This window comes from Benincasa hispida, chromosome 11 (assembly GCF_027475165.1).
Source record: "Benincasa hispida cultivar pf3 chromosome 11, pf3_genome.v1.1, whole genome shotgun sequence".
NCBI lineage: Eukaryota > Viridiplantae > Streptophyta > Magnoliopsida > Cucurbitales > Cucurbitaceae > Benincasa > Benincasa hispida.
Window position 1 is genome coordinate 8,650,656 of NC_143488.1, and position 21,626 is coordinate 8,672,281.

Genomic DNA, 21,626 nt, shown 5'->3' on the forward strand with positions numbered 1-21,626 from the left:
TCTAAGACTGGGTCACATTAATCTCAATAGGATTGAAAGATTGGTTAAGAATGGACTTCTAAACGAGTTAGAAGAAAATTCTTTACCTGTATATGAATCTTGTGTAGAAAGAAAAATGACAAAACAACCTTTTCTTGGAAAAGGTCATGGAGCTAAAGAACCCTTAGAGTTTATACATTCAGAACTTTGTGGTTCAATGAGTGTAAAAGGTAAAGGAGAGCTTGAATATTTTGTCAGTTTTATGGACGATTATTCAAGAGATGGGTATGTTTATCTAATGCAACATAAGTCTAACACATTTGAAAAGTTCAAGGAGTATAAGGCTAAAGTTGAAAATTTGTTAGGTAAAAAGATTAAAACACTTCGATTAGATCGAGGTGGAGAGCACATGGATATTGAATTCTAGAACTATATGATAGAATAAGGAATCACATCTCAACTGTCAGTACTTGGTACACCTCAACAATACAGTGTATTAGAAAGGAGAAATAGAACATTGTTGGACATGGTCCACTCTATGATGAGTTATACTTCTCTACCTATCTCGTGTTGGGGTTATGCAATGGAGACTGCAACTTACCTTTTAAACCAGGTTCCATCAAAGAGTGTTACTAAACCACCTTTTGAATTATGGAAAGGTCATAAAATTAGTTTACGGCATCTCGGGATTTGAGGATTTTCAGCATATGTGCTTGTGGCAAATCCAAAGAAATTGGACCACGTTCAAGATTATGCCTATTTATAGGTTATTCTAAAGAAATGAGAGGTTGAAGTATTTGTATCGACAAATACTACTTTATTAGAAGAAAACTACATTAGAGAACAAAATCCAAGAAACAAAATCATATTAAATGAAATTTTTAGAGAAACTACTGAAACTTCAACAAGAGTTGTTGAAGAGGCGAGCATTTTAATAAGAGTTGTTTATGCTACTTCATCTAGTCAAACACATCCTTCTCAAGTATTGAGAGAGCCTCAACGTAGTGGGAGAATTGTAACCCAACCTACTCATTATTTGGGTTTAACAGAAACGCAAACCGTCAAATTAGATGATAAAGTTAATGATCCATCGTCTTACAAGAAGGCAATGGTTGATGTTGACAAAGATGAATGGATCACAGTCATGGATCAAGAAATTGAGTCTATGCACTCCAATTCTATCTGCGAACTTGTAGATCAACTGATATAGTTAAACCCATAGGTTGCAAATGAATCTATAAGAGGAAACATGGTGTAGATGAAAAGGTGCAAACTTTTAAAGCTAGACTAGTAGTAAAGAGTTATTCTAAGGTTGAGGAAGTGGACTATGAAAAAACTTTCTCACCTGTTGCTATGATTAAGTCTACCAGATTCTTTTATCTATTGCCACATATTATGACTATGAGAATTCAAAAGGTGCGATGTTGTACGTAAAATTGAAAATATTGAATGATGGTAGAATAGAAATTTTTAAGAGATATAAGGGCAAAAAGGGAAGATAAAAATTCTCCCCTTATTGTTATATATAGATTGAAAACATATTTGATTTTTTTTTTTTAAAAAAAATGAATTTTCACCCAAAGATATTCGAAGTAAAAGCTGAAACACTTTTTGTACTAAATTTAGGATGTAATTTGATGAAATTAAAAGTTTAGGCATCAATAATTTTGTTTTACTTTTTATGTTTGAAAACACTTTTCTTGTCAAATTATAAAACTAAAATTACTTCTTAAAAATTATATATATAGTTTTTAAAAGTTTGCTTATTTTTTAAAATTATAGTAAAAAGTTGATAACAAACTGAAAACTTGAGGTAGAAGTGGTGTTTACAACCTTAATTTTTTAAAAAAAAAAACTAAAAAATTAATTAAGATCTCATTTGATAACTATTTGATTTTTTAGAATCCTACTCAAACAGCTTCCTTCTTTACTATAGTTTTCTTTTTTTCTCCATAAACTTTTGAATTCATTAGGGGTATATATGAGTCGGGATAGGCCCGGATTGGAGGCATTTTGTAGACCAATCTGAAAATTCAGGTTCACTGTAAATGAACTCTATTAGTTCATTTCTGAAGAGTCAATCCAACCCAACTCAACCCAAAATTTTTCGGTTGGGTCAGGGTGGCTATATATATAGTCGGGTTGGGTCAGGTTGGCTATATATAGTCAGGTTAGGTCAACCCAAACCTAAATGAGATAACCCGAGACCCGACTCGAAATTTAATTTTTTTAAATATTTTTAACCCAACTTAACCCTTACAGTGGGTTAAGTAGTCCAGGTTGGTAGGATTATCGGGTTTTTTGAACTCTTAGAATTCATAATCAAATTTAATTTAAAAAAAATAAAATAGTAAGTAGTAAATAAGCTTTATAATTTTCAAAAACCAAAAACTAAAGCCTCGTCGAGTAACCATTTCGTTTTTAAAAATTTTGCTTATTTCCTCTCAATTTTTAAAATGATTTGCATTTTTTTAATATAAGAGTTGAATTCTTAGCCAAATCCCAAAAAAAAGTTTTTTAAAAATCTACTTTTAGATTTTTAGTTTTCAAAATTTGGCCTTGTTTTAAAATATGGGTAAAATACAAATAGCAAAACAAAAAATTTAGAGGTAAAAAAATGTTACAAACTTAATTTTTAAAAACTAGAAACTAAAAACCAATATTCCGTTTGGTAATCATTTTGTTTTTTTTTTTTTAAATTAAGCATATAGACATTACTTTCACCTCCAAATTTCTTCATTTGTTATCTACTATTTACCAATCATTTAAGAAACCAAACAAAATTTGAAAATTAAAAAAATAGCTTTTAAAAACTTATTTTTTGTTTTTTAAATTTAGCTAAAAATTCAACTAGTACAGAAATATGCAAATCATTGTAAGAAATGAAAAAAAAATAGGCTTAATTTTCAAAAACAAAAATTAAAAAAATGATTACTAAACGGGACCAAAATGATTGCCAAATAAGGCTGAAGACTTTTTTTATGACCATTTGATATTTTATTTTTGAAAGTGAAGCTTATAAATCATTAGTTCTACCTATTAGTTTCTTTATCTTGTTACCTATTTTTTGACGATTGTTATCAAATATCAAGCCCAATTTGAAAAGTTAAAAAATAATAATTTTAACAACTTGTAATTTGCTTTTAAAACAAGTTTTTAGTTAAGAAAGATAAAAATTATGATAAATAAGTGTAAAAAAAAATAATTATAATTTAGAAAGCCAAATAGTTATCGAACATCATCTAAATATTTATGAAACAGTATTGATTGAAATACTTATGTGTTGATGGTTGATACAACCTTTTACAAGTTTATAGGTGAAAACGAGGGTTTCCCTTTCTCCAAAATTTGAAGGGAAAACCATGGTTAAAATGTCAATGTCACAATTTTACGAAAATATCCATAAAAATATTGATATGGGTGGATATTTTTGTGGTCAAATTAATAAATAAAGATTTTATTATTTTTTAAACAAGTTAAAATATTATTCAGGATAAATATCAACTAATACTCTTAAATTTTAAATGTTGTATCAATTTAAACCCAAAACTAATAATTGTATCAATTAACAACCTGAACTTTTGTAAGCGTATCAATTTACATTCTTCATTACGTTTCATTTGGAAAAACCTCGTGTAAAACTTATATTTATATTTTATCAACTAAACTCCTAAACTTTTACTAATGAATAATCATTTTAGACTCTTATTAATAATTTATTAGAAAACCGTTCATGCATTTACTCTAAATATTTATTATGTAAAATCGACATTTGAAGAAATCTATACAAGTTTGAGAATTAATGTAGTGATGATTTTCAAAAGTAGTCGTACTAAAGGGTCTAAATTTATTGGTTTGTAAAAATTTAGAACTTTAATTGACTCAAATTATAAGTTTTACATGATATTGGTAGAACTAAATCTAGAGAATAGTGTAAATTAATACACTTAGGAGGTGTTTGATAAATGGGTATGAGTTATTGAGTTGGGTGGGTATTTATTACCCATGTTTGTTAAGCCCATAAAGAAAACCTATGGGTTATTAAAACCCCTTTTTTACTCACTCAAAACTCTCTTTTTTATCCCCTCAAAATTAGGACCTTTTATATTAATATGGTTGTTTTCAAACATTGAGAACTCGACAAACAAAAAAAACTTGGAAACAATATGTATAAAGGGTTGTCGAAGGTTGAAGTTTCTACATACATAAGTCAAAACTTCAACCCTCGACAAGTGAAATCTCGCTAATTTTGTAATGAGGATCTCGCTCTAGAAGGAAATCTCACTAGAAATGTGGATTGAATCTCGCTGGTAAGGTGAGCATTGCTAGAAAGACAGTTTGTTAAAGAAATGCTTGATCTTGCTCATGAGGATCTCGCTCATGAGGAGGATCTCGCTCATCCTAATCTGATTTTCATTTCAAATTTGGTAGCTAATTTAATAGAATTTTTGTGTTATATTACATAAATATTTTTTTTCCAGTTCATAGCTTACTTTTTTGTTTTACAAAAATTTGATATGATGATTTGGTTCATTGTTTTTATTGGATTCTTCCAAGGACCGATCTTATCTTATATGTTCAAATTCATTCTACTGTCATTTTTGTTGGTTCATTCCACTGTCGTATTTCTATGTACTTGACTTTACTACCAACGTGGTTGCTACTTACTTTCAACTAACATTCATGTCACTCTTTAATTAATTAGGTTAAATTAATTTCACTCTTTAATAAATGCACCCAACTCTCTCCAACAACCTCTTCTTTCTCCCTCTTCTATTTATAGATGACTTCTCACTCATACTGACTTCTCACTCATTTATTGGTTACTCTTTAGTTTAATTTTTTTTTGTTGGTTACTCCTTAGTTTAATTTATTTTATTTTATTTCTAATATAACAATCATTAGTTTGGGTTTCTTGTAGGGTCCAAACTAATTGCACAAATTATTCCTAATTAGTTTGAGGAGGTTTCTTATTTTGAGGTTCAGAGTATCTCCATTTTTTTAAGACTTATTTTTTTTTTATGAAAATATGTTATTTGTTAATTGTTGGTTACATTTTTTTGGGAATACTAGTTCACAAATTTTTTTTATTAATGGTTGCCGACATTATATTTTTTAATCTGATACTTCTCAAATTTTTTATGAATTATGGGTGAAATAGTACTGTTATGTAATTTTTTTTTATCTAATAATACGTTCATTTCAATTCTTTTTCTTTTTCCAGCTTCAATAAGAACATATTCTATACATTTTGGTGTGTTATTATCAAGCTAGTTTCAGGATTAATTTTGGTATGTCTTACTATCATTTCACAATCAAAATTGATTTTTTTTTAAAAAAATTATATAATTGTAATGAAACGATGGTATTAATATTATAACCAATGTTTAATTTTTGAAAAATATAATTTCTAATCGGTGACATAAGAATTAAAAAATATTGCACACCAATATTCATACAATCGGTTCACCAAGTTTTGAAAGTATGAAAAAATGCATATTTTTTTCTATATACATCGTGTTAACATATCTTTCGATGAAAATTTGTTGTCCTAGGAACTAGGAGTATGATAAGTTTTTAGAAGCTGATTCAAATTGTTCATAAACCAATCTAGGGAAAAAAATAAGAAGAATAAGAAAGAGAGAGAGAGAGAAAAAAAAAAAAAAGAAAAAAAAAAGAACCCACTAGACCCTTAAAAAGACTTAACTAAAATACCCTCAACCCTATCCTTAGGAAAAAAACCCACTAATCCCTTGAAACACATGTATTTTTAGATTATTATAGGTACATTGGGAAATAACACCATAAATCTAAACTATAACCCAATATGCCCAATACTGACGCTTGACATCGTTTGCTATTCTTTCTTAATCATGAAACATGATTCGCCAAATATCTTACCCTTTCAGGAAAAACTTATGTATCCCTTTCCCTATAAAGATGGATACTGTTGAAGACCTCTTTTTTATCATGAGAATTATTTCGCACTCTCAAATACAGTTGTTCATAACACTAACCACGTTATTGGACAACTACCGAAGGATAGAGAGACAATCGACATATGCTAGGCACTGCATTAGGCAGTTGACCTTCTTTCGCCTAATTTACGAGAGTGACTTGGCATGTCGTGAAAGCACCCGAATGGATAGACGTACCTTTACGATTCTATGTAATATGCTACGGTCGACTGGTTGTTTGGAACCAACAAGATGTATGGACGTCGAATAGATGGTTGTGATATTCCTACACATTCTTGCACACGATGTCAAGAATCAAGTGTTACGTAGAAACTTTTTGAGGTTTGGTGAGACAGTTTCGAGATATTTCAACGCAGTTCTTAGGGAAATCTTACAACTTCACACTGTTTTGTTAAGAAAACCAGAACCGATCACAAATACATGCACCGATGGAAGATAGAAGTGATCTCAGGTACAAAAAGTACTCAGTTTTTTATATGAATACGTCATAAATATTTATGCAACGATAGATTTTTTTTTAAATTCATTCTGATCACTTGAGAGAAACAGAATTGTCTAGATATGCTAGACGGCACATACATTAAATGAATGTTAGTGTCGTCGATCGACCTCGATATAGGATGAGAAAGGGAAAGATTGTCATAAACGTTCCTGCGGTGTGTGATCAAAATGGGGAGTTCATCTTCGTTTTGTTAGGGTGGGAAGGTTCTGCAGCCGATTCAAGGGTTCTTAGGGATGCGGTTTCGCGACCGTATGGATTGAGGGTTCCAAAGGGTATTATAATAACCGTATACGTTATTTAAACATGCGTACATGCCACAACACATGTGCATGACATTTCAAAACGTGTATAAGATATTATTACCTATGTGATGCTGGATACCCCAACGCTGAAGGATTCTTGGCGCCGTATAGAGGGGAACGATACCATCTCTCCGATTGGCGTGGAGTAGGAAACGCACTGGCAATTGCAAGAGAATTTTTCAACATGAAACACTCTTCAACAAGGAATGTTATCGAGCAAGCGTTTTGGTTGCTAAAGGAGCGGTGGGCTATTCTTAGGGGAAAATCATTCTACCTAATACAAGTTCAATGTCGAACAATAACTGCATGTTGCCTTATTCACAACTTGATCACAAGGGAGATGGGAATCGGTGCAATGCTTGACGTGCCCGATGAGGAGAATTCTGCATCAGTTGATCTTGATGGGGATCATATTGAATTTGTTGAATCATCGGAGGAATGGACCAAGTTCAGGGATGACTTAGCAGTTGAAATGTTTATTCAATGGCAAAGAGCCTGATTATTCAATATTCATTGCTTACTTTTCTTTTACTACTAAATGGAATTTAATTATGGAACATTTCAAGTATATCGTGAAAATGTTTTGTGCCAAGACTCTATGTGCAAGTTAAATTGGAACATATAATTTCAGCAATTTATCCTTTATTTGTGCACGTGTTTAATTTATAGCATATTTTTATTCAACAAACGTATGCATGCAGCATAATGGCAGGTAATGGTAAGAGGTCTAAACACGTATGGTCGAAGGTGGAGGACGTTAAGTTGATGGAAACTCTATTGTATTTGGTGGAGACCGGTTGAAGGTCCGACAATGGGACATTTCGACCAGGATACCTACAACACTTGGAGCGAATTCTGCATGAGAAAGTGTCCAGGTGCGCACTGAATCAGAACACCATTGAGTGCAAGGTGAGGAGTCTGAAGAAATAATACAACACAGTATCAGAGATGTTAAGTTAGTCGGGGTTTGGCTAGAACGAGGAGTTCAAATGTGTCCAGATCGAGAGGGAGATTTTCGATCTTTGGGTTCGAATAAGATTCTAGAAAAAAAAATGTACGGGTACGTGTTATAATATAAATATTAATAATGTGTATGTGTATCAATGCAGAGTCATCCCAATGCGAAGGGGATGTGGAACAAGCCATTCCCACATTACGATGACCTCTCTACCGTATTTGGGAAAGACAGAGCAATAGGGCAATCAAGTGAGGGTTGGCAACGAATACATTCTGAGAGTTTGAAGATGAGATTCGACTTGGATCACAGGACTGTCACACACCAGAGGTTCGCTAGATAGAATCACCATTAAATCAAGATGAAATAGATGAAGAGCCAGCAGAGTAATCTACAGGTAGAGTGAGTGTACCTGCCGAGTCATCTGAAGGCAGTAAGAGGAAGAGACCATCATTCCAAGCTGAAATGATCGGCATCATGAGATCGACTGTTGAAATGCAGAGCACACACATAGGTAGACTTGCATCGTGGCAAAAGGAGAAGTATGAGCTGGAGTTCGGGCATCGGAAAGAAGTAGTAAATGCCATATACAACATTGATGGCCTGGATGAGGATGATCAGGTCACTCTTATTGACCTCCTTGTCACAGACATTCAGAAGACAGATTCCTTCCTTGCAGTACCAGAACACGCACGGAAGAGGTACTGCCTCCGTCTTCTAGGAAGAAACATGTAGACTGACCACACCCCAATATTTTATTTATAATTTTTTTGGATAACAGCAAATAGACAATGGACTGTCATGTCGAAAAGAATGATAACTTTTGCATACGTCATGACATGTAATTTTTGTGTTTGTATTATGACACGGATATTATAAATATCGAAAAGAACATATATTTTGTGAATTTTTTTGGAAACTGCCACATATTCGGTCGGTTCATATTATTTTTGTGATCTTATGAAAAATGTTACTGTACTGCATCACATTCTCACCATCATAATCAAATGAAAGGTAATTATCCTATGTACAATTTCAATTCCAAATATACTATCCATATTATATAAAAATAAACTGTATGATATGTGAAATAATAAAGTTAAATTAGCAAGATTCAATATATATACATACAATATACCAATTAGTAATTGGGATAATTACCTTCAATATATATACAAACATTCAATATATATACATACAATATACAATATACCAATTAATTAAGCAGCAATATGAAATATATTTTGTTGGTATGTTTACCGATTGAAGAGAATTAGAATTATTACAGTTTTTGAAAAGAATATATGAAAAATAATCTATTATGTTCTACAAATTGAGAAAAAAATGAGATTTTCCAGTTTATGTCATAAATGATTTGAGAAAATACGTGTATATTTGAAAATTAATCAACAATAGCAAAGTATAAAACTAAAAAAATAAAAGAATGAAATAAAAAACAAACAGAAAAAAATAGAACTAATCTCCTTCACAAAAAACTGCATCAGATCCTCAACTCAACTCAACTCTGTACAACAAACACAGACAATAATTATCAACTCAACTCAACTCTGCAAACAAACACAGACAATTTAACTTCTCAGATAATTTAACTCTCCAAATAATAATTACTAACTCAAGTCAACTCAACTCTCTATTTTTATCACACACCAAACATACCATTAAAGTTCATTATTTAAATTGAGACAATTATTAGTTTAATATTTTAATTAATATAACTTTAAAGTTTACAAGTATAAATTGATATTTTTTTTTATTATTTATTTATATTATATTCATATTAGTGGTATTTTGTTACTTATTATTTTATGTCTCATGATTTTTATAAAATAATAAAAATTTCAATTCTCCTCTTATATTGATATTAAATATAAAATTGTAAAAATATCAATGAAAATTTAATACCATGAGAAAGAAAAAAGAGAGATAAATATTCTTTTGGTCCTTTGAATTCAAATGGTTACACTTTTAGTCCTTAAATTTTGAACTCGGTTTCAATTTAGTCTATAGGTTTCAAAATGTTACAATTTCACTCTTGAAATTTAAGTTTTGTTTCAATTTGTTCCATTAGTTTCAAGCTTTATATTTCTAATCTCCATTTTTCATTAAATATTTATCTTTTATCTTTAGTGGTTATATTTATTAGTATTTTTTAGAACGATTATATCTATTAGTTAATTTAGAAGAATCCTGAAGTAGAAATTTAAATTTAATTTTAATAGTTATGAAAGTTAATGAAACTCAGAGTTTTTCATCGTTTACTCTCAATTGTTCATTAGTGAAACATCACTTCATAATTATTTTAATTTAATTAATAGACATTAAGACAATGTCTAAAAGTGAGTAATTAGTGTTAAAAAAGTAAATAAACAATGAAATATCGAAATTAAAAATATAAATCTTAAAATTTGAAAACTAAATAAAAACAAAAATTAACTCTAAAAAATAAAATTGTAATATTTTAAAATTTAAAGATTAAATTGAAACAAAAACTCCAAACTTATTAAAAATATAAACAGCTTGAAACTCAGAAAATAGAAACTAGACAGAAAAATAGAACCAGAATAACAAAAAAAAAAAAAAAAAAAGAGTAGTTTTTCCAAATATATATAATAATAATAATAAATAAAAGTAAAAATGAAGACGAAAAGATTCTGGAAAGCGATGGTTAGTTTTATAGTAGGTGGGTCCCACGCTAGGGTCAGCTTTTTTTAACCGTATACAAAATTTTTAAATAAATAAATAAATAAAAAGTCACGCCCCATTCGCTTTGCTTCTTCTCCGTAACGAAACCCCCGCCATTTTCGCTCTCCCCCAACAAAATCAATGGCTTCTTCCACCACTCTCACTGCTCTTGCCGACCAGCCAATTCTGCCGCCCGATTTCGTCCGCCACCACGACGACCGTCCCAGAGTCCCTTACAACCATTTCAGCGATGAAATTCCTATCATCTCCCTTGCCGGAATCGACGGCGATCGCAGGGCCGAGATTTGCCGGACCATCGTCGAAGCCTGCGAGGACTGGGGGATATTCCAGGTCGTCGACCATGGCGTCGACTCCGAGATTGTTTCTGATATGACTCGTCTCGCTCGCGATTTCTTTGCCCGTCCGCCGGAGGAGAAACTCCGTTTCGACATGTCCGGCGGTAAGAAAGGCGGATTCATCGTCTCTAGTCATCTCAAGGTAAAATCATATTCAAATAAAACTTCCTCCTCCTATTCTCCATTATTATGTGCTCATCATCATTTTCGGATCTCTCTGGTTTTAATCGTCTCTTCATTTTAGGAGGTGTTTATGCTCTGATTTGATCCGTCTTTGTGGACTGGTAAATATGTTCTTCATTGTTAAAACTGGGGACATAATAACAATAAGACCTATGAATATTACCAAGAATATCACCCAACTTTTTAGTGTATATTTTTGAGCGATTTCAAAATTTGTCAAAATCTATTTTGTAGGTTTAAAATCACATCACATTCCACACATTTTCAAAATACTCAAAATCAATTTTCTATTTAATTTTACATTTTTATTCATATTTTTCATAATATTAACTTCTTTTTGAATAATTATTTTTTAAGTGATTCAAACATGTCATTATAAACGTTTTAAAATTACTCTTTAACAAAAATTAAGACGTGAAAATGTGATAAAATACTAACACAATTGTAATATAGTTTTAAGTTAATGTATTAAGTGTTTATCTTAGTCCTAAACTATATTAGTATAATCTCTCCTTTCTTTTTAAAATAGTTATTTTAAAGTTAAAAAAAAATATTTTAGTCCTAGTTAGGGAAATTTATTTTGTTGGGTTCGGTAGTAGAGGAACATGAAAATCGGTATTTTATTATTATTTCCATGTTGCTAAAATCTATAGTTTGTTTCATTTATGTGGAGTAATGTTTTAGCTTGAACTTATTTTGTAATTTTAATTGATTTTATAGGTAAAAATAAAATAAATACAGTGCATTCAAACGAGTAGATTAAAATGTTATATACTATTTTAATAGTTTTGGGTAAATTCTAATTCAGGGAAAATTAGTTAACTAAATTTGTATAGTTTAGTTTTATGAACAAAAGAAGATTTATTATTTCAATTATTTTTTATATTTAATATTTAATTTATAATTTATCATAATATAATTATTTTAAAAATTATATGATTATGAATTGCAATTAATTTTGTTAATCTAAATAATTTTATAAAAGTTTAAGAAAAACAATTATTATAATTGAATCAATTCAAGTTTGAGAATAGATTTACACTATATATTAATATGGATGATAAATTTTAAAATAGGTAAAAAAAACTGCTAGGAAGCTTATTTTAAAAGTCATTTACACTACTAGAACAAATTAAAAATTATTGTGAATAGATTAATAAATAATTTGTTTCATCAAACAACTTAGACGGTTAAGATTTTTTCATAAGACTAAAAGTAATTTGACATGGAGCTACATTAATAAGGATTTATGGCAACTATAAACGTCATTTAAAAGCATAAGACAACAAAAAAACAAGTACTTTAAGCTATTGAATTATTACAAAGCCTAAATTTTAACCTGATCAATTATGGCGGGGTTAGTTCTGATTCATGTACATTTAATTTTACTTTTCTTTAGAATTATTGTTGTTTCAATTTGATGTTTGAACTCTACTAACTTTTATTTTAAGGTATATTTGGAATATTCTAAAATAAAAACAAAAAAAAATAATTTTATTTTTTATTTTTTAAAAATAACTTTTTTTTTCTTTTTTAAAATTTTTTGATTTTTGAAAACTTTGGTAGAAATTGAATAGCAAAAACAAAGAAATTTATAGGTGTAAATAGTATTCCTAAAGAAGCTTGATTTAAAAAAACTTAATAATTATCAAATGTGACTTTAGCTTTTTGTTCTCTTAGATAAAGACATAATCTTGTGCTTTAACTTAATGAGTTAGCGTAAATTTACAGGGAGAAGTCTTTAAAGATTGGCGTGAGATAGTAACCTACTTTACATACCCAATAAAAAACCGAGACTACTCTCTCTGGCCGGACAAGCCGGAGGGGTGGGCGGCAAAGACGGCGGAGTACAGCGACAAGTTGATGGGGCTGGCTTGTAAGCTTTTGGAGGTTTTATCAGAAGCCATGGGTTTGGAAAAGGAGGCCTTAAAGAAGGCTTGTGTAGACATGGACCAGAAGATTGTCGTAAATTTCTATCCCAAATGTCCTGAGCCAGACCTCACTTTAGGGCTAAAACGCCACACTGATCCTGGAACCATAACGTTGCTGTTGCAGGACAAGGTCGGTGGCCTTCAGGCCACCAAGGACGGTGGCCGGACCTGGATCACCGTCCAGCCCGTCGAAGGTGCCTTCGTCGTCAACTTGGGAGACCATGGCCATGTAAGTGTGTTTTTTTTAATACATGTTTTGAATGATTGAAATTTAGGGTTTTTAATAGTGATTTTAAAAGAATTGCTAGTGTTTGATTGAAATCCTTAAAGGGTAAAAAAATGGCATAAAAGTGTTTTTTTAGTCCCGAGTTCAGTTTCTAGGCTTTCAAAATGAATATTTTGAGTTCAAAATTACCTTTTCAAGAATAGGTGTATTTGGTTTTTAAACTTTTAAAATGTATGTTTTTAGTTAGTTTTCAAGAATAGGTTTAAAAGTTCGGAAGCATATTTTTAAAATTTTTAAAATTTTTAAAATTTTTAAAATTATTTTTTAAATTTAAAATGTCATATAATTAACTGTAATAATAAGTTATTTGAGTGACATTTTAAATTTATTTTTAAAAAATTGGGACTAAAAACGTATACTTTGAAAATTTAGGAAACAAATGCGTTTAATCTAAAAAATTTAAGGATTAAAAAGGTATATTTTCAAAACTCATAGATTAAACACACATATTTTTTAAAATGGGAAGACTAAAAGGATAATTTTATCTCTTTTAATTAAAATTTTACTCTAACAAAGTAATTTCGAAGAAAAGCATCTATATATATTTTTTAATTTAGAAAAATAATTGTATAAAAAGTATGTTTGTGATGTCAAGGTTTTCAATAAGTGAAAAGTTTATCTTTTCAAAGTTTGTAGTATTTGGTTAGAATTTTAGAAAGTGATTTTACATATTAAAAATATATTTTTAATTCAATAGTTAACCGTGTGAACTGAGAAATTATAGAATTAGATATAAAGACACTTAAGAAGAGAGAATTTTAAAAGAGGGTTTAACTATTTTTTAAAAAATACTTATGTAATTAATACTTTCCCTAAAATCACCATTGAAAGTATGCATAGACCAAGCCAAGAAAATGCTTAAAACTAAATGAGCAAAACATAATTGTGTTTGATTTTTTTATTAAAATACCATTATCATCTCTATGCTTTTAAGTTTTTTATATTTTGATTATTTTAGTCTCCATATTTCAAATCCAAATTTAATCACTATACTTTTATAAATCTTAAATTTGACTATTAAATTTTCAATAAATTTTAATTTTAAGGTGTGTTTGGTTTAACTTTGTAAGTATTTAATTTTAAAAATAAATCATTTTAGAAAAAATAAGAATATTTGACAACCACTCAAAATAGCTTTTATAACACATGCAAAAAATACATCATGTGAATATATTTTCAAAATTTACAAAGCGAATATACAAACTATATTTTTTTTCTTTCCTTCTCAAAAAATCAACAATAAACTAATAAGAACTAAAGTTAATATATACTAGAAGAACTAAAGTACATGAACTAAATTTAGACATTTGGAAGTACATGGATTAAAATGGAACGATATTTTAACATTGATTTTTCTTTTCTTCTAAAATGTTTGAACAAGTGGTGCTTAGTTCAAAAACATTATTTTTTAGAACACATTATAACAAACTGTAAATTTTGTTGGTTTTCATTTCGTATGACATAACATATTTTCTTTAGGCACACACTAAACCTTGTATTACTAATATATGTTTTAATACTATCAGATCCTACATCATTCTTTAAATAATACTAACATAACTTACAATAAATAGAAGTAATACTCTATTCTCTCTAAGTAGAGTTACTTAATAGGGTAGTTTCAAAAGGTAGAGATACGTTACATTAACGAAAGTTTCACCAATTCATTACCCAATCACATTGGATTAAGGTTAAAAAAAAAAAAAAAAAAATTACACACATTGGATTAGGTTTAATCGTTGAGAGTCATTGCTGCCGGATTAGGTTTTTCTTCCATTTATTTCCACAACTTTTCAACTATGTGCTATGCTTGTGCTTTTTAGAGTTGCAATAATTTTGGAGGAAAAGATTGGGTACACGACCTATAATTAAAAATTAAAGATTAAAATACCATTTTGATTCTTGTACTTTAAATTTTGTTTCATTTTGGTCTCTATACTTTCAATTATCCAATTAATTTTTTTTGTGTTTACAATAAAATTAATCCTTATACTTTCGATTGTATCTAATAGATTTCTAAATTTTCAAGGGTTATCCTAAGATTATAATAATCACCTCTTGTTACCTATTTACTATAATATTTACTATTTCTTACTACTTTTACTATTTTACATTCACCATTTTTTTTTTATTTTTTACTACAGTGCTTACTATTTCTTTCTCAAACTAAAATAATTTATACCTCAAGCTCATAATATTATAATCCAAATAAAACTATTATAACCAACTATAATAATCAACTCATTGCCCCAAATGCTCCCTCAAATTTTGTATTTAATAAGTAACTTTTATATTTTAAAATGCTTTATAGGATCCTTTGCTTTTGATTTTGTGTGTTATATGTGTTTGACATACTAAAAAATAAGTAATTAGTTGATCTCCAATAGATATACAATTGAGCTTTCAATTTTATATTTGGTAATGTGTGAAGTTGAGATGAAGTAACAAAAGATTATTGAATTTGTTGGAACAGTACCTTAGCAATGGGAGGTTCAAGAATGCTGATCACCAGGCAGTAGTGAACTCAAACACAAGCAGGCTATCAATAGCCACATTTCAAAACCCTTCACAAGAAGCCATTGTGTATCCATTGAAGATCAAAGATGGGGAGAAGCCAATTCTTGAGAAGCCCATCACTTTCACTGAGATGTATCAGATGAAGATGAGCAAGGACATTGAGCTTGCAGGGCTTAAGAAGAAAGCCCAAGAACAACAAGCCCAAGAGTTTCTTCGATAAGGCCCATTTGGAAGCCCAAGCCCAATCACTAAACCTTTTCTTCTAGTTCATCTCTTTATGTGTTTTCTATTCTGACGATGGTGGGTGGGTTTCGTTTGAGGAGCTATTAAATAAAATGGTACTTCGGATCTATGAAATTTGGTATTTATTTAAAATGGTCTAAACAAATTAAAACGTGTGAAAACAATACATTTTCCTCTCTAAGTTTTGGACCTAATTAGTTATGAATTCAATTTCAATTCCTAAGCTTCAAATTGTTATATTAATTTACTTCCATTTTTTTCCTATGACTAATAAAATTAATTTGAAATTCACTTCATAATTATTTTAAATTTAATCAATTGACATTAACAAATAATGAGTATTTAGGATGTGTTTGAAAAACTAAAATGTAACCAAGATTACACGATGAGAAAGAGGGTTAGAATGAAAATTGTTGAAACAAAATGAGCTCAATCCAAACATGAATTTTTTTATTACATTATATTACAATCTCATTCCTTTACGGGCCACCAAAGACACACTTAGTGAAAATTCAAAGTTACAATCGTAAATCAACTTATGGATTAAATTGAAAGAACTCAAATCTCAAGGATAAATTATTATATTATAATATTTTGGAACCTTGGAAATAAAATGAAATCAAACCCAAAACTTATGTGTAACATTTTAAAATCTATGGATCAAATAAAAACTATACTTAAAACCTCGGGACTAAAAGACGTTTTTCAGTCAAACAATCTAAACACAATTACCGCATGGACTATAGAACATTATTGGAAGCTCATAAACCAATAGAAACAATCTAACAAAGAATTGTCCAATTCCCTTTTTCAGCACACCAGAATTGGCCTACTGATCTACATAACATTCCTTAAAATTTCAAATCCAAATGTACTTTCATAATTCATTTCCATTGAGGCCTATGCATTAATGACTTCACTTAAAGATTATGGATTAAAGACAATATCAAATATTATGATCATCAACATTATTAACACTTGCATGCCAGGTTTGAATGTTTGATTGCCAGAGTTGGGAAGAGTAATGGGGATTGGAGAAGGCCAAAAACGAAAGGAAAGAGACAATTTTCTAACTAATTATGAGTATCCGAGCTGAGGGTTGGCAGCGTATACGAATTCACTTACAGAAACTCAGTTATCTTTAGATTCAAACTTCTACAAAAACGCGACAAGGTCTAATCTCAACACGAACAAAAGACTCATAGATTAACTCACCAAACTTCGATCGTTGAGGATATTTATGTGGTCAAATCAGTACTTGCGGCTGGACAAGCTCGTATCACGCATCTCCCACGACGGTCTACTTTCTTTTGATATATCACTTCTTATTGCTCGCTCGATAGGTTTGACAACGAAGAGATACTATCAACAAGCCAAAGAAAGAAGCAAACAGACAGACTCAGTCTCTGAGTCATAAGAGAAAAGCAAATTATAGAATCTTTTTAAGTTCCAGATACTTACTTGGAGTGCAAAAATAAAGGGAATCAGCAACTTCCCCCTCTGATTGGGGTTTGGGCCTTCGATCAACTTTTTATCAACACAAATAGACTTGCTTCCATTCAACACCACTGTGGTGATTGTCTCAACCAAGTGAGGAATCCAAGCAATCCCATTTGGAAGAACCTATTGTGAAAAAGAATAGTCAAACCATTAATTTGAATACATTCGAACGAGGATTTTGAAGAAAGAAAGAGAGAGGTAAGAACCTTTTCATCTTTCTCATTCTGGTTGCACCGTCCACTGTTCTCAACCAAAACAACTGGAATCTTCGACCCCTAGAAGGAAGGTATAGAATTTAGATAAATACTTATATCATTAAATGAGCAACGAATAAATAAAGAAAATCTTGTGTGTTCTCTGAGAGATTTTACTGAAAGAAAGATCAAAGACATTGAACACCATTATTATAACACATCGACAATTCATACACTAACTAATATAAAAAAAGTCCTTCAAAATCTTCAGTGATCACTTCCCAGAACATTTGCATGTTTTGGATATGACCAACAACAAAAGAGCTCACTTGATATTCAGCCCTCCACCGCTCCAAAACTGGCAGCAAAAATGTAGTTTACAAGAAATGAAGACATGACCCAAAAGGTGACGTCATTCAATTCTGATATCTATACATGTTTAAAGTAATCTCATTTAAAAAAAATGATATACCAAACTTTAATTGATGAAAAAAATGAAAGAAAACGGGGCAGGAAATAGGCATACAACTAAAATCTGCACAAAAAACAAATGGAACTCAAGACATGCTGACAATGGCTAACAAAAATAGCAAAAGCCACCTGGATATCATTTTTGTTGATAGAGGCACCAGATCGGACAGTTTTCAGTAGAGCTTCTGATCTTCTGGAAACAAATTCATCATATGGCAATCCATCTGGTGGGGAAAATTGGGCATGAGTGAGAACGACCAAAGCCCTATTCCATATTGCTTTACCGAAGCTGTCTGTTATGGCCTTAATAACCTGCTTTTCCAAGTTATCTACTCTATATGCATCCAACCGGTCCACATAGAGAAGAATATCTATGGTCTTATTCAAAAGAAAGCTGCTCACCAACCCCCAGAAATATCCCAAAAAAGAAAGATAAAAATATACAATGATAAGAACCAGATAATTATCTCGTAATCAATCTGAATTTTTTATTAAAAAAAGAATAGAAATTACCGTTTTATGATCTCAAGAGCCTGGTCATTGATATAACCTCCTTCTATGATGCCCGGTGTATCAATGATGTTTAATGTAAATCCAGCCCTTGAGCGAGAAACCATCACAGGCCTTGGCACTTCTGACTATAAACATTTCATTTCTCAAATCAAATCATGCACCTTCTGTAAACTTCAGTCAACCAAAATACAAGTGAAGTGAATAAGTAATAAGTACCTGAAAAGGACTAACAGATACAGCTCTTTCACCAATAAGGGAATTCACAGTGGATGATTTTCCAACCCCACCCTTCCCCATTACAAGTATTGTCAATGTGTTGACATTCTGTAGAAAGATATCAAAAGTCAATGAATCCTAGGAGATTGTGAAAAACCAGTGCAAAGACTTAAATGGAAAAATAGATCATGTAGATATGGATTTTGCGATCACGACATATGGGTAAAATTGAATATAACCTGCTTCAGTTTTCCCAGCAACTCAAGTAATTTGTCTTGTGTAGCCATTGCAAACTTGTTAATTCCAATCCACTCACGGACAACCTGAGATGCCATGAAATTGTGTGTGCCTGTCATAAAATTTCATGAGACAAAATACAAATATTTGCATTAGTCGTAGCCCAGAAATAGACTCCAAGAAGAGGAAACAAATCTGATAATCAATTTGTAAGTGTGCATGTAACATACATACAACAGATAAAAAGATAACCTTCCTTTAACAAACAGAACAGCCATAGATATAATATCATAGATTGAGCATCTCAAATCACACCCTGAAAAGAGCCCTCACAATTCCCATGAAGTTAAGGTCCACTACAATGTGGCCCTTATTTCTTAAAGAAAGTCAAATAAATGTTGTGCTCATTCCCAGAGAACCCTTCTTTTTTCATTTTCCAATAACAAACAAAAGGGAACAAAAAATGCAAGAATATGAATGAACCTTGTCCACGAAACTCAATGCAACATTTACAGAATGTCAAAATTTAAATTAAAAGAGATCATGCAAGACAACTACTTGTAACAGCGAATGGATTTTCACGACGAACAATCTTTAACAATTCAGCAACAGCTGACCAACATGACCACAGGAAAATTAACTCAAAGCTGCACGATAAGTCGAATAGATGATGAATTTAACCAGCCAGCGTCAGTGATTTTATTGGTAAATTAAGTTGAATAGAAGCTTGTTCGGTGCCAGCAACTTATTCAAAAAAAGGAGAGAGATAAGGCCTAAATTTACATCAATACCCACAATTTAGACCATAAATTCTTCAAAATTAAGAGAGAAAGAAATCTTCCACCCCCACCCCAACCTTAAGAGTAAGAGATACAAACAATTCTTTTGTATTCCCCTCATTTCTAGGATTAACAGAGCATATTATAAAAAAAAATGAAGCACAAACAACAAAAAGACTAACCCTAATTAATTCGAATACAAGTTTGTGTCGTATTTGGAAGGATTTTCGATTAAATTTGACCTCATTCCAATTTCAGCCTAATCGAAGAAAATAAATTGAACAAAAGAAAAATTGATTCATACTGCGAACGAGGGAGAGAGAGGTTGCTGAAGACAGAGTGTAGACCACGGTCGACGAACAGAAGAATGCGGTAGTCGTGCGTGCCGGCGTGGTTGCAGCAGGGAGGGAATGAGGAAATGAAAACAACTACGGCGACAGAGGCGTGCCGGCGGGCGACTGCGACGGAGAGGTTGTGCCGGCGTGGGTTGTAGCGGTGAAGGAGTGAAAGGGAAGAGAGAAAGCAGGAAGGAAGAAACGAAGGATAAGGCATACGGTTTTTTCAATATATAAATTATGATCAAATGATACGTTAGTCCTTGAACTTTAAGTTTATTTCTATTCCGTCCCTAAATTTTATAAGTATTTAACGGGTATCTAACTTATAATTTGGGTTTATTAGATCCCAAACTGACAAAAATACTTACTAAATTCTAAACTTTCAAGACTCTGTTAGGTATTGAAGATAATTAAAGGACTGATCAGAGAAATAGAAAATTTTGAAATTTCATTTATAAAAATGATAATATTTCATAACCACAAATACACGATGTAAATATTTCATGAGCAAAAATTCAAAAATTACAATCTCACCACAAATACAATCTAGAACCACGAATACACGATATGTAAATATTTCAGAAGCAAAAATTAAAAGTCACCCAATATGGTTCTTAACGCTTCCAGCTGTCTATAAAATGTGAGAGAGAAGATGATACCAGGTGGTGCGGTAAACTTATGGATGTCTACAACGATGGACTTCCGCCAAGGAAAAATAGCAAAGTTAATTATACCCGTGAAATTGTTGACTAGTGAGTATTTGAAGGAATTGCAACCTAGGACAATGTGACTATTGAAAATATGATTGCATTAATATCAATATTTGGATGAAGAATATGAGATTTAGGATTTTTTGTTATCTTATTTTAATAATGATCATGATATTAATATTAATAATAATAATAAACTGAACAAAAAATACATACATACATACATATATATATATATATATATATATATATATATATATATATATATATACATGTTTCAAACAATTAATTTTTAATTTCCATTTATATATTTCTTTTTAAGTACACCAAGTTATTTTTATGTGTTTCTATATGAACAATTGAAAACATTGAAACTATGAAGAAAAAAATCAAATTAATTTGACAACAATATGTATAAAACAATGAAAAATATTTAGATAACAAATCGAAAGTTAGTTGAATAAAATCAAATTTGATAATAAAAAAAAAAATCAAATATAAATTTGAGAGAAAAATCGGGAAGTTTTGTTCATTGTGATTAATCCGATAATTAGTTAATAAAATATAAATTCAATTATAATTGGGAGAAAAATCAGAAAGAAAGTTCGTTTATTAACAATTACATTGAATCCATAACTCAATTTTCATTTAAGTTTCAGCAATTAACCACGAAACCACTAAGAAAGAATCTAACTCATTATAGAGACATAACAAAAACAATAAGATTGCAAAA

At 30.6% G+C, this 21,626-nt stretch overlaps 2 protein-coding genes across 2 annotated transcripts; one reads left to right on the forward strand and one right to left on the reverse strand.

Annotated features, from left to right (window-relative positions):
* Positions 1-10,499: 10,499 nt before the first annotated feature.
* Positions 10,500-16,058, forward strand: F3H (flavanone 3-hydroxylase). Its single transcript, XM_039020680.2, has 3 exons — positions 10,500-10,917; positions 12,690-13,118; positions 15,649-16,058. Exons 1-3 carry the CDS (start codon positions 10,561-10,563, stop codon positions 15,910-15,912), a joined length of 1,050 nt encoding a protein of 349 aa, XP_038876608.1. The 5' UTR covers positions 10,500-10,560; the 3' UTR covers positions 15,913-16,058.
* A 926-nt stretch (positions 16,059-16,984) lies between these two features.
* Positions 16,985-20,464, reverse strand: TOC34 (translocon at the outer envelope membrane of chloroplasts 34). The gene is made up of 8 exons (XM_039020681.2): positions 20,150-20,464; positions 19,069-19,178; positions 18,830-18,937; positions 18,614-18,738; positions 18,230-18,494; positions 17,642-17,710; positions 17,397-17,558; positions 16,985-17,297 (listed from the first exon to the last, which is right to left on the reverse strand). The coding sequence occupies exons 2-8, from the start codon at positions 19,162-19,164 to the stop codon at positions 17,187-17,189; spliced, it is 936 nt and encodes a 311-aa protein (XP_038876609.1). The 5' UTR covers positions 19,165-19,178; positions 20,150-20,464; the 3' UTR covers positions 16,985-17,186.
* Between the last annotated feature and the right edge of the window lie 1,162 nt (positions 20,465-21,626).